The 15,536-nt window shown below is 35.9% G+C and overlaps 1 protein-coding gene across 1 annotated transcript in view; it reads left to right on the top strand.

Annotated features, from left to right (window-relative positions):
* hip1rb (huntingtin interacting protein 1 related b) overlaps positions 1–15,536 on the top strand; it is a 60,399-nt gene that overhangs the window by 43,003 nt on the left and 1,860 nt on the right. The window contains exons 19-31 of the mRNA XM_048189666.1: positions 2,455–2,602; positions 2,703–2,789; positions 2,893–3,000; positions 4,537–4,673; positions 5,293–5,403; positions 5,619–5,677; positions 5,788–5,818; positions 6,530–6,592; positions 8,131–8,231; positions 8,588–8,693; positions 9,750–9,873; positions 9,998–10,059; positions 13,693–13,926. Coding sequence (XP_048045623.1) covers positions 2,455–2,602; positions 2,703–2,789; positions 2,893–3,000; positions 4,537–4,673; positions 5,293–5,403; positions 5,619–5,677; positions 5,788–5,818; positions 6,530–6,592; positions 8,131–8,231; positions 8,588–8,693; positions 9,750–9,873; positions 9,998–10,059; positions 13,693–13,926 — 1,371 coding nt within the window. The remainder of the gene's footprint in view (positions 1–2,454; positions 2,603–2,702; positions 2,790–2,892; positions 3,001–4,536; positions 4,674–5,292; positions 5,404–5,618; positions 5,678–5,787; positions 5,819–6,529; positions 6,593–8,130; positions 8,232–8,587; positions 8,694–9,749; positions 9,874–9,997; positions 10,060–13,692; positions 13,927–15,536) is intronic.

The raw sequence follows: 15,536 nt of genomic DNA, 5'->3' as shown, positions 1-15,536 counted from the left end.
GGCGTGTCCGTGGCGGCCTGGCAAAGTTCGATGTTTCGCCATGAAACAGGAAGTTGTTGTAACTCGGGCATACAATGTCTGATCTGCTCCAAACTTCACATGTTTTATCAGAGTCCTGACCTGAAGACATCTATATGACAATATTCAGTTACAGTCATAGCGCCACCTGGGGGAAACAGGAAATTACATGTTTTACACTGTGATTAACTCCTCATAGAGATTAAACCAGAAGCACATCATATATGGTCAGTCTAATCTTAAGATCTTAGCGATGATAAATATCAAAGATCTTGAGTTTTCGTTGAAGGGCGTGTCCGTGGCGGCCTGACAAAGTCTGATGTTTCACTATGAAAGAGGAAGCTGTTGTAACTCAGGCATACTATGTCTGATCTGCCCCAAACTTCACATGTGTGATAAGAGTCCTGGCCTAAAGACATCTATATGACAATATTCAGTTAGCTATAGCGCCACCTGTTGGCAGCAGGAAGTGTGGCACTTTTACATGATTTTGCCATAATTCTCCTGTATTTACTCGCTTACATGCATGTCGCCCACTGTTCGCTGTTTTCCTGAGGCCAACGGGTGGCGGTGAGCTCGGGTGCGAGGGCCCTTTCATCGCTGCTTGCAGCTTTAATTAATCTTGTACTCTTTGTAAGGGTAACCAAAAAGCAACTTACTATAAGTGCAGCTGCCAACTGCAAGCAACTTCAGTTTAAATCCCATTTTTTCCCATGTGATTTCTCTCACAGTCATGTAGGCCATGAGGCCTTCAAAACACACCTGGCTTTTATAGTATTCAAACTACTTCTACAATTGTTTTCTATAGTATAAATAAAATATTTCCTCACAATCATTAAACAAAGGAGAAAGACTGTCTCTCTTTGTTTATTTGACAATCTTTCTGTAACTGTCTATCCTAGAACACCACAATATTACCCATATATAATCTTATCAACTGCCTAGAACAGGGCTGGGCAAACTCAGTCCTGGAGGGCCGCTGTCCCTGCAGAGTTTTGCTCCAACCCTAATCAAACACACCTGAACCAGCTAATCAAGGTCTTCAGGATTACACACAGGTGAGTTTTATCAGGGTTGCAGCTAAACTCTGCAGGACAGTGGCCCTCCAGGACCGGGTTTGCCCAGCCCTGGCCTAGAAATAACCTGCCTAGCAATTAGGGGTGCACCAATACCATTTTTCCTTTTCCCTGACAATAGGCAAAATTAATCAAAAGCTATTGCCATATTTGACCACAAGGTGGCGCTATCCTGAAACTTTTTGAGTAACTTCAAGACGTTGATGACACATACCAGATACGCCAAAGTGTTGCAGTCATACAGGCTGTGTCTGAAATCGCATACTCTCGAGTAGGTACTTATTTTGTAATTACTTCACAACCACAAAAAAAAGTGTGTATATATATATATATATATATATATATATATATATATATATATATATATATATATATATATATATATATATATATATATATATATATGTGTATGTGTATGTGTATGTGTATGTGTGTGTGTGTGTGTGTGTGTGTGTGTGTGTATATATACACATACACATACACACACATGCATACACACATATACATATGTAACATTATATATAATATTATTATGAATGTGTGCAGTATGAATTTAATCCTGAATTTAATTTAGTCCATTATCATGTGACCTACCAGCGTCAGATGCGTCGCTTCACTGCCATTCACAAATACTCTCCCGTGGCCTCATGGGATAGTAAAGTGTCCATAGTATGCACACATAGTAGGTCATTTGGTAACTTTTGGCCTACTCTTTTATGGGTACTGTGAATTCGTACATATTACTTTTGTCACATACTGTTTTTGCCTACTATTTAGTTGGGAAGTATATGATTTCGGATGCAGCCCCAGCCTCAGAATGACGGACATGTTTCTCAAGATGCACGACTGTCATCATGAACTATGATCATGAACTATGCATGCCAATTTTGAATCGTCAGACCCAACAGTTCTTTAACGTCACCAAGTTACACATTCCAAGTTTCATAAAAATACGTCAGTGCTTTTGTAAATAACAGTATTTTACTGCAAAATTCAAAATGGCCAGCACTCAAAATGGTTGACATGGGGAAAATTATGTATTGATCAGTTTGGTACAGTATGCTGCACGGAATCTATCGAGACCAATCTCATGATTTTTGGTCAAACTATTTGGAAGTTATAAGCAAGAAATATAATCATTCATAGCCCTGTATTCCTTTGGTTCGGCACGGATACATGTGCTGTTGCAGCCAACGCCACTACGTGAATGTGATATTTCCTCCACATTTGTTTGGCGGTATTAAATGTAACAATTTGAATGAAAATCCAATATTAAAATTCCTGAAAATTGGGGTCACTGTAGCTTTATACACGTATAGCAGCACGGTGCTAAGGTAACTTTTGTGAAATATGTTTGTAGTTGAGTCATGAGGAGCAGCTGCAGCAGAAGTTGTTGGATGAGCAGTTCACGCTGCTGCAGGCGACAGTCACTGAGGCTGAGAACATCATTCAGGACGCTGTCGCTACACTAGACGACCCTCTGCACATCAGCTGCTCCAGCTCCCCAGGTACTGCCACTCATCCCAATACAACTTTATCAAAACAATTATTTACATTTTTATGATCTGCATGATTTTAGTAAAACACCCTCAAATTGTCTCTCTCTAGATTACCTCATTAGCCGAGCAGAGGCCACGCTCGGCTCCATTGATAAGGTGCAGACGGGCCACTCTGAGTATGTGAAGAGTATGAGGGGTACGTTCTGTCTCTCACTCCCTCTCCATTTTGTTTGAAGAATATGCAAACATATACACATTGATGCTTGTATGTCATTTCCTGTTTACTGTTTTTGGTTCAGATGCTGGGGGTCTGGTTAGGGCTCTTACTAAGTTTTCTCATCTTGCTGCTGACACAATAACCAATGGAAGTGCGACGGCACACATGGCCCCGACTGACCAAGCTGACCGTAAGAGCACACACTTCTAAAGCTTGCACTTTGTGGAAAACACTTACATATGCACAAACCCACAGCTGTGTTAGCATGGATTATGGTTTTGTTTAATGTCAGGTTTACTGTCAAAAACATGTTCAGGTGACATTTTGCTCCAAAATCAAAAGAAATTTATATTATATTATATTATATTATATTATATTATATTATATATTAAATAATACAATTAATATTATTCATAATTAATATATTAGAGAAAATTATGCCTATTTTTAACATTAAGATGAGCATTACGTTATTTCATGACAATTAAGCATATCCTCGAAACTCATTACTGCATTGCAATAATTATGTAATCTCATTTATTTTAACATGAAAATAATATTTTATTTAAATTAATATTATTTTATTAGGGCTTGCTGATGCAGTCATAAATCAAGGTATCATATAATTAATATCAAGGTTTCAGGTTATTGTCTCAATTTTTTAATTTGTTTATACCGTCATTCATATAATTTCCCTTGCATTTGCTGTCATTATGGATTTATTATGTTATTGTAAGGCATTGAGATGTATTGAATCATTCCAGATGTCATGATGTGTATCATATTGTAAGGTAGTTGACCTTTTTGCCTTATTTTATTTATTGTAAGTAATGTAGACTTAATAATAATAATAACTTTATTTTGTATAGCGCTTTTAAGTCATTTCTCAAAGCGCTTTACATAAGTAAAATTAAGATACATAAAATAAACGTAATAAAAACATTACAAAAGGTATTTATAAACAATAGGGGGAAAAAAATAATAATAAATTTTAAAAATACATAAAATACATCACGACAACCACAAGAATCAATTTTTCACCCAAATGCTTCCCTAAAATAATGAGTTTTAAGGGATGATTGAAACATTTTTAGGGATGCTGCATTTCTAATCTCGGAAGGCAGAGAATTCCATAACTTTGGGGCAACTGAAGAGAACGCCCTATAACCCATTGTTCTTAACTGTGTTACCGGAAAGGGATTGTTCACTCAAAAATGAACATTTTGTCATAATTTACTCACCCTCAAGTCAAACCTTTATGAGTTTCTTTCGTCTGCTGAACACAAAAGAAGATATTTGGAAGAATGTTGGTAACCAAAGAGTTGATGGGCCCCATTGACTTCCATAGTATGGAGAGAGAGAAAAAATACTATGGAAGTCAATGGAGCCCATCAACTGGTTACCAACACTCTTCAAAATATCTTCTTTTGTGTTCAGCAGAAGAAAGAAATTCATACAGGTTTGGAACAACTTGAGGGTGAGTAAATGATGACACAATTTTCATTTTTTGAGGTGAACTATCCCTTTAAATGTAGGTTTGAAAGAAATAGAGTTGGACTGGAGATGACAGAGGTCAGACTCAAAATGGTCCCCATGAGCCAAAAACTCTTTGATACTAATGGGGTAAAATGTGAACCTGGACATATTTTCATGAGATTTCCTCTTGTAGAACTGCCTAAGGTGTACATTTGTGTCAGCGTATGTGTATCTGTGTGTTTATTTATAGGTTTGACGGAGCACTGTAAGAGTTGTGCCACCCAGAGCCTGCAGTATCTTAGGAATCTTAAGTCAAAAGCATCTCTAAAGGGGGCTGATCCTACCTCGATTCAAGCTGCGGTGCAGAAGATTCTTAGAATAGCACAGGTGAGAAGTTGCGAAGCAAACACTCAACACTCAAAAGTGCGCTGCTTTGCTGTCTGCTGTCTAAATAGACAGCTACTTTTGGCATAATTCTAACTGAAATGGAATGCTCTGCATAGGCAGCAGTTTCTTAAAGGGGTCATGCCTTGATCTTTTGACATATAAGAGGTCTTTGTACCATTAAAACATCCTGTAAGTTTCATAGCTTAAAACATCCTTCTCATTATAAACAAAGCTTTTATTTAATCAAGCTCCAAAAATGACTATTGTGGGATTTGTTACATCAGACGGGCAATTACATTTACATATGACTTCCTCCAGAGCAAGACATCAACGAATAGTTTTACATCATCGCACCATAGGCCCCGTTGCGCTGCGTCAAAAGCTAATAGAACCCATTATAATCACTGATGCTGTCTACACTGGATACAGTATAAGAGATGCACGTATAAAAGTTTCTGACATGAACAGTGACCATTTACACAAATATTGACAAATGACAAATATTAAGATCTAGTACACAGTATTTTATGTACATATTTACATGCTCATACAATTAATGTCTCAATCATTCTTTTACTCCAACCTCTATATCTTGCATTATTTTCTTTTCCTTTTTCAGGATCTGAGGCCAAAAGGACTAGATGTTGGTAAGGACGAGCTGGGCGACATGGTGGATAAAGAAATGGCTGCTACCTCTGCTGCTATTGAGGAGGCTGTTAGGAGAATAGATGTGAGTAAAAATAACCACAGACATGTTCACAGCCCTGTTATTGATTTATAGATTCGTGAAGTGTTATGTTAGTACTTGTGTTGACACTGGGTCACAGAGGTGCATATTCAGTTCATATTCACATTAATTTTAAGGCTTTGTTATTGAGGCATTGAGGGTATTAGTATAGTATAGTATATCATTTTGATCTTGATTTTAATTGTTTGGCTCTATAGGAAATGATGAGTAAGACCAGGAAGGATGCAACAGGAATCCAACTGGAGGTCAATGAAAGGTCCGTGATTTTTATGCCTGTAACCAGTTGATACAGTAACTCATTTAATTTACACAATGCTTGCATGTATCCATTTATATGCATTTTCTCTCTTGATATTTTTCTTGAAGAATCCTAAATGACTGCACTGACCTTATGAAGGTAAGATAAGAACATATGGAATCATAGATGCTTGAATTTAATATTTGGTGTTCTATTTACATCAGTAGATATGTTTCCATCCAGCTTCCATTTTGGAATGCCAATGCGCATAAGTTCTAAAAATGCTCTCAATTGAGGCAGATCATTTTTCTTTATCCGATAAGAAGACCCACATAAACTACGGTGGAAACACATTTACCGAATAAATCCCTCGATGCACAACAAAAACTCACATGACTTTGCTTCAGCAGAGGATGTGATTGGATAGCTGGACTAACCAGCGGATCAGTTTCACTGCACAGCATCTCAAATGTTCGTTTCCCAGGAATTGATGATTTTGTTCTCTTGAACATATGGGATGAAAACGATGCTTGTCGTTTTGTGCATAAATGTTTTATGCGACATTCCAATTTTGCGCATAAGTGAAATTCACAACTTTGAATGGAAACATGGCTAGTGATGTTTATTCATTGAATAAAACAAACTTGTTCTATCTGTTGTGTACTTTATTTTAAGGTGTCATTGTTACTGTGTATTACACAAATAAGTACTGAGTAATATTAATTAACCATGTGTTTACTATAGGGTTAGTGTTTGTAAATATTCATACTTTACTGTTATTACTGTAGTAAGTACATGTAACATGTATAACAAGGACACTGTCAAATAAAGTTACTGTGTATCATTTATTTGAATGTTAAAATCCTGCAGGCAATTCGTCTTCTGGTGTTGGCATCCACAGACCTGCAGAAGGAGATTGTGGAGAGTGGAAGGGTAAAGTGTTGTTAAAATGATTATTATTATTATCCTTGCTGCCATTGTTTTATCCTTATGTTGTCCTTGGTGATTTAAATTGCACTTTTAAGTTAGTAGGGCCCTATGAAATCCGTTTTATTTTTTCCCATATTACGTTTTTTTTTTTTTTTTTGACTCCTTTTTAATGGTTAAATTAAATTTTAGTAATCAAAAAGCATGTCTAATTTATTGAAATAATGAATCTTGTCCAATTTACCAACAATTTAATAAAAGTTTAACAAAAAATGTAAAAATTTTTAGGGCCCTACGTTTTATTCTTTCCCCTCAAATTTTATTTTTTACCAAATTCTGTTTTCCAGATTCCATTTTAATGGTTTAATTCCATTTTAATAATCAAAAAGCATGTCTGATTAATTGAATTCTTAATAACAACAATATCAATTAATTAAAAAATATATTTTTATGATTTTTTTTTTTTTCTTCAGAAGTTCTGTTGTGTATTTAAATTTTTCTGGCAATCAAATGAATGCATACCATTTAATTTATCTTTTAATCATGAAATTAAATTTTTTTTGTCAAACAATGTGCTGCACAACAGAGCTTTACTGTTAAAATTAAAACATGGAAGAAACACTGAGATTATTGTTTAAAAATATATTTTAATAATTTATTATTAAATTAATTTATCTAAATTCTACTGTACAACAGTAATATGTTTCTGTAAAGTTAAATCGAACATTTATTTTGACGGTTTCCCAGACAGCAACATAGTGTGGCCCAGATCTGGCCCACATCTGGTACATGTGGATTACACACGGATCAGATGTGGGCCGGATCTGGGCCGACACTATGTTGCTGTCAGGGTTTGCCTAGAGCTTTGAGTTTCTCTGTGTTTATGATGGTAGTTTTCTCAAACGAAGTGGTTAAATGCTGATGAAGTGACTTTCAGAGCAGCTCTGGAGATGAATTTGTGCGTTCATATAGTTCACAGAGGATGAAAACACCGCGAGCGTCGCATGTGCTTCAGCGTGCGTGCGTGCGCCTGCGCGATTGTGTGTGAGGCGGTGTAAATGAAACTCATTATTCATTTCAAAGGCACACAGGCATGCAGGATTCATGTTTAAATAGTCTTTTTGCGGTTTAATATTCACAGTCACTAGTCTATATCGCGATTTAATTTACTTGACCTGACCTGCTTTTAATTCGTTCATCAAAAATTTGACAAATTCCGTGACATTCCGCGTTATATAGTAAATTCCGTTTTTATGACTGGATTCCGCGATTCCGTCCGCGTTTTCTGCATCGCGGAAATCATACGGCCCTAAGTTAGTTTTAGTCTGTATTATCAAATAGAACTCCATCTAAGTTTTAAAACCTTAAAATATTAAGTCTGTTTCTGATATCATGCATTTTGTGCATGTGTAATTTCTAAAGAAAAATATTTGGTTTTATTTGAATTGATATACATGTGATTATTGTGTGTATGTTTATGTGCGTGTGTGTGTGTGTTACCCGAGTGAAACCTCAACATGCATTGCTGGTATTTCTCTTTCTAGGGCGCAGCTTCAGTGAAAGAGTTTTATGCTCGTAACTCTCGCTGGACGGAGGGTCTTATTTCTGCCTCCAAAGCTGTGGGATGGGGTGCAACACAGATGGTGTATGTATTTTTTAGGGCTGTCAAATGATTAATCGCGATTAATCGCATCCAAAATAAAAGTTTGAGTTTGCCTAATATATGTGTGAGTACTGTGTGTAATTAATATGTATATAGAAATACACACAAATTTCTCAAATATATACATGATCGTGTTTGTATTTATATATACATAATAATTACACACAGTACACCCACGTATTTTAGGCAAACTCAAACTTTTTTGTATGCGATTAATCGTGATTAATCGTTTGACAGCCCTAATATTTTTGCTACAAGTTCAAGAGCTATGATACAATGTATGATCTTTTTTTTTTTTTTTTTTTGATGAATGAATGTGTGCTTTCCCTTTCCAACAGTGATTCTGCTGATAAAGTGGTGTTGCAAACTGGGAAGTATGAGGAGTTGATCGTCTGCTCTCACGAGATCGCTGCTAGCACTGCACAGCTTGTTGCAGCCTCCAAGGTTACACTTTTATATCGTAATGTCATATATAAATATATAGGGCAAAGAATCGAAAGCAATCAGAAAAAAATGAACGCTGCATTAACTGCGTAGTAATTATCTAATGCATTCAAATGTGTCTATTAATACATTAATCACATTATTTTTTTTAACTTAAAAAGTGATTCTGGTCCCTTTTTATATTAAGTGGCCTTAACTACTATGTACTTACATAAAAAAATAAGTACAAGTACTTATTAGGTTCATATTGAATTGCAAAACACATTTGCAGCTATTGAGGTGGATATGGGTAAGGTTAGGGACTGGTTTGGTGGTATGGGTAGGTTTAAGGGTAGGGGTAAGGGTTAAGGCATGGGTCAACAGTGTAATTATAAATGTTATTACAGAAATTACAGATGTAATTACATGCAGGTGTTTTTAAAATATAAGTACAATGTAAAAACATGTATGTACACAATAAGTACATTGTATCAAATGATTAATTTAAATGTAAGTACATAGTAGTTAAGGCCACTTAATTATAAAGTGGGTCCGTGTTTCTTAATTTAACCAGAATTGTGCAGCTCTAATGCACATTTATTACATTATGCTTTTGCATTATATTACCCTGGCATTAAATTACACACAAAAAGTAAACACTGCTGCGATAGGGTGCTGTTGCAGAGGGAGAGACTAAATTGTAAAATCCATCTCTCATTTTTTCCTCTTGTGCATAGTCATGGAAACGCAATAGTGCATTTTTTTCATTTTGCTGTTTTGCAAATGGGAACACAATATTTATTATAATTATTTTCTGTGGTCTCCAATATGCCTCAAAAGAAGTTTGTCCTGCATTTCAAACCCAGAAATGTAAAAAGGGTCCATAATTGTCTGTACTGTGTTGTCTTGACCGTTTTGTTGCAGTCTGGAGCCCTGCACAAACTATTGTATTTCATATTTTGTAAAATTTGCTTCGTTTTATCTCTGTTCTGTCAATTGTTTTTTTTTTTTTAATCATTTTATTATTATCTGAATGTTTTGAGGCACTGCCTCACATCTTTTCCTTTTCATCTACAGGTGAAAGCTGACCGCGGCAGTAAGAAGCTCGGCGTTCTTCAGCAGGCCTCGCGTCATGTTAATGAGATGGCTGCTAACGTGGTGGCGTCCACCAAGACCGGGCTGGAACAGATCGAGGATAAGGGTAAGTGTGATGTTACAGTGGCTTCTGGGTCATGGTTCCACCTGCTTCTCTTCAATAAAAAATGTATAGTGATTCTATGACAATGATTTATTCACTTGTTTTTTTTCTTCTCTTGCACATGAAGACACCATGGACTTCTCTGGCATGTCTCTAATTAAGCTCAAAAAAGAAGAAATGGAGTCACAGGTTTGTTTTAACAAGCTTTTTTTGTCATATGCTTAATGAAATTGTAAAGATGATGACTATGTGCATGACTTGATATACTTTTTCTGTAAGGGAGTAGTGTTGGGGAACAAAAGTTAGCCTAATGTGCTGATATGATCATACTTATTGATTCTAGTAAGCACTCTAGCTGCTGCATTTTATATCAGCTGATCCACCACTTTATCAAGCTACCTTTTTGATGACTTGATGACTATTTTTTTTCCGATAGGCGATTTGCTATGCCTCTCTTGATGAGCTCTTTAGGACAGAAAACCCGAGCTCTGTATGTGTTATGTTTGGTAAACCCACACTCTAACCAATCTGACCCCCAAAGTCAGTGATCCGAAATGCACCTCATTAAAGTAAATTTAATGCATCCCCATATCTGATGTCAGGAGAGTTTTGGATTGCTTCTGCATAGCACGCCACAAATCTGTAATGATGATTGTATCTCGAGCTGTGCGTTCGTTCGGTCGGCTCAGCAGGGGATGATGATGGTAGTCAGACAGGCAGAGGTCAGCTTCAGGAGATCAGTCCACACACAGCGTTAATCTAGGGATGAAGCAAGAACAAGGTCAGTAACAGGCAGAGATTGTTAGGAGGGAGCAGCCCGAAACAGCAAACAAATAAAAATAGGGCAATCTCACTCATAGATGGAGTAGTACACAAGATCAAAGCCAGGCATGAGAAATCAAAAAGTGATGGAGCTCTAGTGAGCATCACTGGGCAGAGAGATGGCATGAGCCACACAGACCGAGAGCCCGACAGGGAAACGGAGACCAGCTGAGAACACGCAAAACACTCTGACACCAAAGAGCTGCAGAGCAGTCTAGATGAGAGCAAGTTATAGAGCAAGCCTCTTTGTTGGGAGATAAAAAAAAAAAGAGCAGTAAGGACAGCTTACACACTCTAGTTCTGACAGCACAGCTATTATACAAGGTGAAAAGCAGAGGACCCTAGGACTAAGCCTTGTGGCACTGAACTTTTGATTGACATGACACTTTATTTACTGAAATGGTGACAGTGGTCGGTCAGCAACTGCCATGCTTTTCAAGCCAACATAATGATAATGAATTAATAATAGCAAGTCCCCATAAAGTGGTTAGAAAAGCGCAGATTGTTGACGTGTTGACAATTTCGTTCGAAACATGAAGTCATAAAATATATAATGCCAAGGTCACGGGTTTGATTCTCTTATGTGATTTAGTATACACCACTAAGTTGACCTTCAGCTGCTTCAGATATTCAGTGTAAATGTATAACAGTCTTGTACGGTTTGTTGAAATGTGCTCCACTGATGTGCAATGCTATGCCTGGCCACAGTGTGGTGGTTAATAAGTTCTGGTGTCCTAGCAATCATGTTATTCTGTATTTTGAAACTGAAATGAATTGAATGTAAATGAACGGCTAAAACTCAAATAGAGAGATTAGAGAGAAATGGTACTTGAATTACTTCTTAAACCTGAAGTGTACCGCTGGCGTACCCCCCACCATGAAAAAAATCATAATCAAATTACTAAGCAACCTCTGAATTGAATAACACAAAATGGGTATCATTTTAAATTAGTTTTGAACGTATATATCATTTTTAACGAGTGCTGAGTAGTTCCTCTAAAATGGAGTGTACCGCCCATGGGTGCCAACTAGCTATGAATAGAATAATATTTTTCAAAACTACTGAAGAACACAAAATAGGTGTCATTTGAACGCTTAAAGTCTGAACTTTACAATGAATGTAGCCAGTTTGATTAACTCCTAAGTAGTGCTTAGTTATTTGCTGATAAATAAAAAAAACATGTTTTCATAATTTATGAAATACTTTTTTTGTACTATGTACTGTAATATGTCAAAAACATCATACAGCTCAGATCATCATACAGCTCAGTGATGTGTCATTTGAAAGGTCTTGTGGAGTAGATTACAAGCATAATTGTTTTGGGCTTTGACTAAACTTGAGCGATTTTTTTTTTTTTTTTTTTTTTTTTTTTATATACATGTAGCCCTGCAAGACCCATATGTAAATAATATACGGATGTGGCAGTTATGTCACGTTTTCACTCATAACTGATTAATTCTCATGATTAAAATGATTAAAATGTCCAAAATCGACATAATCCCTTGCATCGATCACGAGATTTTAAAAATGCCTTCTGAGTGTCAAGGGCTAAATAAGAAAAGGCTACCATGGTTCCAAATGTTGTAAGTTTTACTTTATGCTATCACCACAAAATGTTATCCAAATGCAGCTCACATGTAGAGGAACTTCACCAAAAAATGATTTCATTATCTTATGTTATTGCATGTCAAATAAAAAAGCCTTTTATCAGCATTTTTCTCAGCATGAGAATGTCCAAATGTAATGATTTTTTTTTTTTTCTAAAAATGTAAAAAGTTTTCTATCAAACGATACCTACCTTTTGACTCTCCTTGCTATAGTTATGGAGTTATGAGTCTTTACTTTTGTGTATGTCACTCAGAAAAAACAACTCTAAAAATGCCTTCAGGGCTTAAAGGGTTAAAGGCTCTTTTCACAAGCTGCCACTGTTTTAAAGTGAAGGAAAAGTGCTTGAATTTCACTCTTAAAAATCTGTACAAAACTTCATAACACACCAATAGTTAAAGGGTTAGTTCACCCAAAAATGAAAATTATGTCATTAATGCCTCACCCTCATGTTGTTCCAAACCCGTAAGACCTTCGTTCATCTTCGGAACACAGTTTAAGATATTTTAGATTTAGTCCGAGAGCTTTCTGTCCCTCCATTGAAAGTGTTTGTACGGTAGACTGTCCATGTCCAGAAAGGTAATAAAAACATCATCAAAGTAGTCCATGTGACATCAGTGGGTCAGTTAGAAGTTTTTGAAGCATCTAGAATACATTTTGGTCAAAAAATAACAAAAACTACGACTTTATTCAGCATTGTATTCTCTTCCGGGTCTGTTGTCTGTGCTAACGTAAGACACTGCTGAGCTTCATTTACAGTCTGAGGGAGACGCACGCTGTATTCAAGCTATTCTACATTGTTTGTATTTTGGTATTGCTATATTTTTTAAAATGGTGCATAGGTGTGCATGTCGTGGATGTCCTAATCGCCAAAAACAACCACGGCGATGTAAAAGTGCATTACCAACGCCGACAGATGAAAGGATTCAATGGAATCAGTTCAATGGAATCAATTCAATGGAAAGGATTCCGGAAGAGAATACAATGCTGAATAAAGTCGTAGTTTTTGTTATTTTTGGACCAAAATGTATTTTCGATGCTTCAAAAACTTCTAACTAACCCTCTAATGTCACATGGACTACTTTGATGATGTTTTTATTACCTTTCTGGACATGGACAGTATACCGTACATACATTTTCAATGGAGGGACAGAAAGCTCTCGGACTAAATCTAAAATATCTTAAACTGTGTTCCGAAGATGAACGGAGGTCTTACGGGTTTGGAACAACATGAGGGTGAGTCATTAATTACATCATTTTCATTTTTGGGTGAACTAACCCTTTAAGTGTATTTACGAATGCTAGTGTTAAGTTCCTGAAAGCAAGCAGCACTTCTGCAGGTAAAGTTGATACGATGCATATTATATAACCTTGCTTTTTATTTCCTCTCCCAGGTGAAGGTTCTAGAGCTTGAGACCATGTTGGAAAATGAGCGCCTGCGTTTGGGTGAACTGAGGAAGAAACACTATGTGATAGCAGGTGTCCCTCTAGAACAACTGGCTCAGGACAACGGCCTGGTAGCCTCTCCAAACGTGACTGCTGGCCCGTCCTCCCCCAAACCCTCAAAACCCACTCTAATGAAGAAACCAGCTCTTGCACAAAAACCCAGCATCCCACCCAAAAGCACGGTAACACTCTATTACATGTATTTTTCATCAATTTTGGTTTACATATTGACTTTGAGGGATTTTCATGTTACATGGAGATGTCTTTTATATAAGTGAATAGTATATATATATATATATATATATATATATATATATATATATATATATATATATATATATATATATTTTTTTTTTTTTTTTTTAGTAGTAACATTTTGCAATAATGCAAAGTCATGTGTACAACCATTGTAGCCAATTATACAATGGCATTGTTGATTCATTGACATTCTAATTTATTGATTAATATTCTACACACGGATCAGCCACAACATTAAAACCACTGAGAGGTGAAGTGAATAACATTGATTATATCATTAAAATGGCACCTTGGTCTTAGATCTCCACGCCAGCAATACTGAATCCAGTCTTTTAACCAGATCCCGTCTATTTTGTATGGTATCTAAAACTGTTTTGTCTAATACTCCAAACCAGTTAACAGTAAATCTTGTCTAATACCCAAAATCAGTTAATAAAACTATTTTTCTGGTACCAAAACTGTAATAAGAAAAAGTATTCTTGAGATTGACAGAGGAAGCAGCAGGAAGCAGGAAACAAACGATGATAAAAAATGAATAAAGCATTGTTGTGTATGTTTCAATGCTCAAACTTCATCTGAGCTTCATCCCTACTTCATTGAAACTTCTGAACTAGAGTTTGTCTGACAAGCACAAATCCAACAAGTGTTATTATACTAAAAGAAAAGCAGTGGATAATTACTAACCTGTGATGTTAACCTTAAATTGGAGACATTCTCTTAACTGGAGAAGACAAATACCTCTTGAAAGCACACAATCATAAGATTAAACAATATTAAGTACTTCAAGAGCAAGGAAATAACTGAAATAATTAGCTATAAAATGTAATATTATAAAATAAAAATATGATAAAAAATAAATTATAAATATTAAATGATTATAAATGAATAAAAAACAGCACAGGTGTATGGTTGCTCTCTTGAAGCTAGATAATAACAGGTTGCTATTAAGAATCCTTGGATCCCTTAAAAATGATTGATATGTTATAGATCGTTTCTCAACGATTGTGTTATATTAGTCTTCAAAGGAAACTTGTTAATAGGCTTGTGATTAGGGTTGCAAAATTCCGGGAATTTTCAAAGCTGTAAACTTTCCATGGGAATTAACGGGAATATATGGCAATTAACGGGAATTAATGGGAATAAACAGGGAATTTGCAAAATTACAGGTTAGCCTATAACAGGGTACTTAAATGTAGTTGAAAAAAACATCTTGCAGGATAATTTTGGTTAAAACAACCATATTTAATGCAATTTTAGTTGAATTTTTAGCCTGCACATTCCTCAATCACATTCACACAGCACACTACTTACTGCAGGGCTATTGAGGCCACACCCTCTGCATGCACTGTGCATTCCCCCAGTCCATAACATGCACATTTGATAAAAAATACAGTAATATTGTGAAACATAACTACAATTTAAAATAATGGTTTTCTATTTTGATATACATAAAAATATAATTTATTTCTGTGATGCAAAGCTGAATTTTCAGCATAATTTCTCCAGTCTTCAGTGTCACATGATCCTTCAGAAA

This window comes from Megalobrama amblycephala, linkage group LG4, assembly GCF_018812025.1.
Source record: "Megalobrama amblycephala isolate DHTTF-2021 linkage group LG4, ASM1881202v1, whole genome shotgun sequence".
Lineage (NCBI taxonomy): Eukaryota > Metazoa > Chordata > Actinopteri > Cypriniformes > Xenocyprididae > Megalobrama > Megalobrama amblycephala.
Note: the sequence above shows the minus strand (reverse complement) of the source record. Positions and strands in the feature narration are given on the sequence as shown.